This window comes from Podarcis erhardii (genome assembly GCF_964252035.2).
Source record: "Podarcis erhardii genome assembly, chromosome: 5".
NCBI lineage: Eukaryota > Metazoa > Chordata > Lepidosauria > Squamata > Lacertidae > Podarcis > Podarcis erhardii.
In genome coordinates, this window is record NC_138509.1 from 20,808,930 (window position 1) to 20,815,508 (window position 6,579).

Below are 6,579 nucleotides of genomic sequence, written 5' to 3' on the forward strand. Positions count from 1 at the left end.
GATTTCCCCCCCGCCATTCTAAGCAAAACAGAAATCCTCCCCTTTCTTGGCTAGCCTTCATCTCTCTTCAAATCAGCTGAGCTGCTTCATTTGATCAAGGAAACATATGAGGAACCGGTAAGTAATGCTGCTTCAGATTAATGCTGGATGAAAACTTTGCTTGTTAAACTCCTCCAGTTCTACAAAATAGTTTAATCCATCTGCTGTTTCCCCATTCTCAAAATAAACCTGAATGTAATCCTAACCCCATTTACCTGGGAGTGAGAAAGTTTGAATTCAATAGAACTTATCTTGGAATAGACAGAGATAGGAGTGTGCTGTTAGTTGATTTACCATTCCACTTTAAATTGCTTTAATTTGTGGGACTGAATTAGAGGCAAGCTTTTTTGGATGTTTGCCTGTGACAGGGAATGCAAATAAAATATTAAATGTCTTCCTTACAATATGCAACAGGCTTTATTTTGTTGGCGATGAAAAATTGGTAATATGGGCATTTATTTAAATTTATTTGATTAAGCAATGGATTGGTTCAAAGGCAGAAAATTAATCAGATAAACGTGTCTTATTGACACATCTGTTTTAGTATGACAGCTGAAATACTATTTATATTAGTGGGGGTAGGAGAGCGAGGGGGGATCACATCTGGCAACAAATGTGCCCCTTTGGTTTCAGATAGTACATGGGTAGATGAGTCTGAAAAGCCCGGGGAACAATTTTTTGAGGTCCTCAAGCAGCCACAGTGGCTCATTTACCAGAACTGTAGCTCTGTGCAGAAGCTAGAATTCTCCAACCAACAGCATTTGCAGTTGTCTCGCACAGCTATAACACCAAGATCATTTGGGTAAAGTAACAATTGTTCAGAATTCAAATTGACCAATGTCCTTCAATGGCGCAAAACACACCGACAGGTGGGCTGATGGCTTTCTGAGAGTCTCATCGTAAGAGGGCAAAACAGAGTCCTCTCTCACTGGCAGAGAAAGAACAGCAGAGTGGCTACAGGCAACCTCTAAAAGATCTCAAAATAATTTCCTCTTAACTGGTTATCTGTCTAAGGTATCAGCAATGTATCTTCAAATTTTAATCGCCCTGATGCTGGGAACATCGCTGGTGTTGGCCACTGATTCTGAAACAAACACTTGCACAGTAATGGCATGTGGCAACCCAGGAATCCCCGGTTTACCAGGAAGAGATGGGAGAGATGGTCCCAAAGGAGAGAAGGGAGACCAAGGTATCTCCATATAGTTATATGGTAATCTTTGGCACCTTATGACAGCTCATCTATATCTCAGCTGGGTTTCTCATGTGTGTGTGTGACTTGGCAAGGTGGTTACACATTGCTATGTATTTAACCCTTCTCTCTCTCTCCCCCCCTTCCTCTATTTGCTTACATTGGCGTCATACTGTTTTCCAAGGTCCCAAAAGGCATGGGGACAGGGTGCGGACTGTCTCCATGGTTCTGAAGAGCAAGCCTGGATGTTTTTGCTTTGAGTGGTGGCTGGGTGCTTCATAGCACTTTTCCAAGCTCTTTTCTTTGAGCATTGGAGGTGGAAGAGAGAAGTGACTGAATAGCTTCCCTTGTCCCTCTTGGTGGCAAGGGAAAAATAGGTCTCAAAAAGGAGAATTCCTGGATGCCAAGATCCCAGTTTAGGGCTGATACTCTTTGTTGAGCAAACCTTAGCAGATATTTTAAATCACAACATATGCAGGAAAGTAAAGCATGTAAATATAGGATGTTTGACCTTTGAAATATCCCCTTGTGAGTTCCAAAACTCCCCTCTTCCCTTAACATAGAACAGACCACATGCTTGGTGTGTTAAAAGTGGTTTACTTGCAAACTCTCCAAAGGTTGGGTTCATGTGCTTTCCATACATCAGTCGGAACACACAGGCAATAAAACTTGGATTAGCTACACTAGTGAAAGTTCCTACATTATTAGTATAGGAACACAAGAAAGGCTTGTTAGAGCCATGCGGTCTGAGCTTGGAGCAACCAGTTCTAAACCTATTTAAACACTGAGCTTCTCAGACAGCTTGAAGGCAGATTTGTAGTGCGGCGATCCTCTTGGGAAGAGAGATAAGGATCTATGTGATGGGGGGAGTGATGCACTTGGAGAGAGAGGGGGGGAGGGAGAGAGAGAGAGAGCATTGTCTGGGGAAGGGAAAGAGGCAGAAGGTATAATTGTGTGTGAAGCTGTGTATATGTGAAATGTGCGAGAGAGACAGAGGAGGCAGGAGAGGGAGATACGCCTGGTCCGTATGTATGTGCTGAGTGCATGTATGTACTGTGTAGTGGAAGAGATTGTAGAGCAAAGCAAATCTAGGCAGAGCTGGTGGGGAGTCAGGGAACAGAGTGAGCAGGGTAAATATATAGGAACCAGGAGGAGAATAAACAATTGTGATGATTTGCAGTGGCATCAGCACAGAATCACAATTATCAGCTGAGTACAAGGTGAGCTCTAGGAACATCTTGTCATGAAGGCTGCCATCAGGAGTATGAATGTATATTATTTAAAGTGGCCCTTTTTCCTTGTTGGCTGTTTGTTACTTGGGAATAGTATCCAAAAGCTGTTTCTTTTTCTCAAACACAAGGAGTCCAAGTAAGGGGCCAACAGGGTTTTCCTGGGAAGGCAGGGCCTCCTGGACTGCCTGGAATTGCAGGGCCCCCAGGGCAGAAAGGACAAAAGGGAGAAATGGCAGGTAAGAAATCAACTTTCTGGTGCTTAATTTTGCTTTCAGGAAGACATGAATGGGCACTTCAAGACCAGCATAACCTCTTCTTTGTGAATGCCAGTGAATGGTTTGCATGATAATTATTCTTCTGTGAAAGCTTTGCTTAGAAAACCATAGGGCCAAAATGCATCTCGTGGTCCCCTAGCCATTGCATCTGGGAATACATCTGTGGGTTCATGTAGAAGCACCATTTATGTCAACCAGTGTCACAGTGGGGTTAGGGCATTCAGAGCCGTCCTGTTCCCTATTATTCAAGTGGCACCTTTTAAAGATGCCATCATCATTTAAACAGGGGCAGCTTGTGGATAAACTAATGTGGAGGGGGCAATTCATACAATGATGTCTTTGTATCATCACAGCATGAACCTGGCTGCAGCAGACCCACATAGAGCAAGCACTTTGAGCCTGCTGGATGTATAAACTGAACCACAGAAATCTGAAAGTACTCCATGGATAACCTACTGTAAATCAGGAATAATAATTATTATTAATAATAGTTATTATTTATACCCCAGCCCAACCAGCATCCAGCACATATGGAAACATAATAAAACATGAAACATTAAAAACTTCCCGATACAGGGCTGCCTTCAGGTGTCTTCTAAAAGTTGTATAGTTACTTATCTCCTTGATATCTGGTGGGAAGGCGTTCTACAGGGAGGGCACCACTACCAAGAAAGCCCTATGCCTGGTTCCCTGTAACTTCACTTCTTGCAGTGAGGGAACCAGCAGAAGACCCTTGGAGGAAGACCTCAGTGTCCAGGCTGAACTATGGGGGTGGAGACACTCCTTCAGGTATACAGGGCCAAGGCCGCTTACGGCTTTAAAGGTCAGCACCAACACTTTGAATTCTACTTGGAAACATACCAGGAACCAATGTAGATCCTTTAGGACAGTGATGGCCAAACTTGGCCCTCCAACTGTTTTGGGACTACAATTCCCATCAACCCTGACCACTGGTCCTGTTAGCTAGGGGTGATGGGAGTTGCAGTCCCAAAACAGCTGGAGGGCCAAGTTTGGCCATCACTGCTTTGGGACCACAACAGGAGCCCAAGAGAAATGCTTCCAAGAAAGTCACAGACCTCTCTATGCAGCTTAATCTGCTGCTGAACTGGTCCTATAATTGGATTAAACATTAGTAAAACAAAAACAAAAAAACCCCCTCCTTTCCTGTAGTTCAGCTATCAGCCACAACCAGCACTGATAGTTGTAGTCCAAAACATAATGAGAACACCAGTTTGGCAAGTGCATGCCTGATGCACTTGCTTCTGCCCCCAGTGAACAAGCGGTCCCTATCTCCTTTCTTCCTTCACTATATTTTGCATCTCTCTTTTAGGCAGAAGGGCTTCTGTGTTTGTGAATGTGAGCATTTATGCCCCAAGGAATGGGCTGAAGGCACATAATGCAGGAACACTGGCTGAAGCTAAGTAGGACTGGATCTAGTCAGTCCCTGACCAGGGCACCTGGGACCCTCAATGCCCTCGGCTATATTATGGAAGAAAGGCAGGATATAAATGTCATATAAAAATAATTGATACACAAGTGACAAAGGACAGCAGGTAGTACAGAGTCAGGAATTGTTAATGGTCTGGGTGGCAACTTTCCAATATAAATCATTTGTGCTTAACCATATGAACCATATCTTCATTTTCTCACCTTAGCCATTACTGCCACTCAGCAACAAGTAACTGCTTTGGAAAAGAAAATCCAGACTCTTCAAGCTGACCTTACCAAGTATAAAAAGAGTAAGATGGAATATGCATTTTCAATGCTTGTTTTTATATTTACTGTATTTTTAAAAGGTAGCTTGTGTTGTGTGCGTGAGAGAGAGTGCAAGTGCAAAAACAACAAGCTAATAGCAAGGTATGCAGGGACTCTTTGGGAGAAGCCCTAACTGTTTAAATGGTATGATACAACTTTCAATGTATAGTGCAGATGGGCCTAACTAAGATTATAAAGGAGTCAGTCTGTGTTGTCAATAGCTCATATGTTGCAAACTTTCCACTATCGTCTCATCTCTTTATATTACTTAGAGCCAGGTTATACTCTCCGCACAAAAAGTGTGGTGATCATGTCATCCCATGCAGATTTTACAACCAAAAAAATTGATCCTTTATTAATCAGCTTGTTCAACATTCTGTATGTGTGAAAAAACAAAATTTGGGTTGAGTGGGTGCTAATCTGTTTTGCTTTTGAGGTGGGACAATGGGACTCAAAGCACTGATTATTGTGGGTGGGGTGTGGAGGGAAATGACAGATTTTTCTCAGTGTGTTGGATATTGATGAACCTAAAGAGCAGCCTCCTACAGCCTGGAACCTTCCAGATGTTGTAGGACTACAACTCCCATTATCCTTAGCAACTGTGCTTTTCTCTCTCTGTCTAGTTGTGATGTTGCAGCAGGTGAAAGTCGGAGAGAAATTTTTTGTTTCAACTGGTCAAGAACTAACTTACTCCAATGGAAAAAGACTGTGTGAAAATGGAGGTGCAGCTCTTGCCACCCCAAAGAACGCAGCAGAAAATGCAGCCTTGGCGGAAATAGTAAAGAGGAATTCGAAGATTGTTTTTCTCGGTATCAACGATATCCAAACTGAAGGGAGATTCGTGTATGTGAATGGGGCACCCCTAAGTTACACAAATTGGAAACAAGGAGAGCCCAATAACTCTGGTAATAAAGAGGACTGTGTTACAATAGTTGAGGATGGACAGTGGAACGATTTGGATTGTGAACGGAAAACACTGACTGTTTGTGAACTGTAACTTCTCCACCCCACCCCCAAAAGATGCTTAACCCTGTGGGTGCCTGTGCTCACAGTTATTAACTTAATGGCACAGCAAATTTGCAGTTTTTAAGTTTGAGGCGGAGAGAGAGGTGGTTTTTAAGATAGCTAAAAGTAGCATGACAGAAGGATTATTTTCTGCTGCTCTGCACACACAGCTTTTGTGCCACAGTAATCTTTGGTCAAAAGGCTTTTTCAGCTTCTTGAAATGTTACAAAAAGCTGCAAAACATATTTAGCAGAATGATAGAGAGGGCAACAATGCTTCTATTGCACCACTTTCGACCTGGGGGAGGGGGCTCCTGTCAGTGTGCCAACCTCAATGATGGATGTGCCATTTTAGGCTTAAGAGTGCCATATGCAAAACCACCACCCACAAACCCTATTAGTCTAATTTGCAGAATATTCAAATATATTATTAATTGTGGAAAACCATTTAACCTCATCAACATGTCTCAGCTATGTCTAGATGTGCGTCTGGAAAGGCTGGAGATCTGCCCTTCTGTTTTATTGTTGTCGTTTTCACAAATTTAAAGCTGTGTTTTTCATGAATCTCTTTCATGTACTAGATTCTGTTCTGGTGTAATTGCAGCCATGTGATGAATAAGTAAAACAGTCCATATGTTTTAGGAGTAGCAAGAGTATACTTGTATGCTACAGTGTCTAGAGTGCTACATGCAGTGTGTGAAATGTATATTAATTAATTTCTAAGTACAGGTACACTGAGAGTACATGCTGCAGAGGACTCTGGTTGGTTCTGGATTCTTGCAACATGAGTTAGGTATTAAAAGAGATGAGCCAGTGTGGTGCAGTGGTTAGAGTATTGGACTAGGGCCTGGGAGACCAGGGTTCAAATCCCCACTTGGGCATGAAGCTCACTGGGTGACCCTGGGCCAGTTACTGCCTTCTCAGCCCTAGCCTGCCTCACAAGGTTGTTGGGATTAAATGAGGGAGGGGAGGTCTGTGTATGCCAGCACAACACTAAAGTCAATAGAACAAAGCAACCCAAAATCAGAACCAAGAGTAAATGAAATGATGCCCACTATCACCTGCATTAATCATACTGAGAACTA

At 42.9% G+C, this 6,579-nt stretch overlaps 1 protein-coding gene across 2 annotated transcripts; it reads left to right on the forward strand.

The window, feature by feature from the left end:
* LOC309343278 (mannose-binding protein-like) lies at positions 1-6,138 on the forward strand. Of its 2 annotated transcripts, XM_081864566.1 has the most exons (5): positions 1-117; positions 1,054-1,228; positions 2,589-2,696; positions 4,391-4,474; positions 5,114-6,138. In XM_081864566.1, the coding sequence occupies exons 2-5, from the start codon at positions 1,063-1,065 to the stop codon at positions 5,485-5,487; spliced, it is 732 nt and encodes a 243-aa protein (XP_081720692.1). In that variant the 5' UTR covers positions 1-117; positions 1,054-1,062; the 3' UTR covers positions 5,488-6,138. The 2 variants fall into 2 exon arrangements, with proteins under 2 accessions (XP_081720692.1, XP_081720691.1); XM_081864565.1 differs by lacking the exon at positions 1-117 and having other exon boundaries at positions 645-1,228.
* The last annotated feature ends 441 nt before the right edge of the window (positions 6,139-6,579 follow it).

What these genes read in the sequence shown, in the direction of transcription:
- LOC309343278 (XM_081864566.1), top strand. Translation starts at nt 1,063, where the DNA reads ATGTATCTTCAAATTTTAATCGCCCTGATGCTGGGAACATCGCTGGTG. An exon ending in AGGAGAGAAGGGAGACCAAG is followed by an intron (nt 1,229 to 2,588) that starts GTATCTCCATAT and finishes CTCAAACACAAG; the next exon opens with GAGTCCAAGTAAGGGGCCAA. An exon ending in ACAAAAGGGAGAAATGGCAG is followed by an intron (nt 2,697 to 4,390) that starts GTAAGAAATCAA and finishes TTCTCACCTTAG; the next exon opens with CCATTACTGCCACTCAGCAA.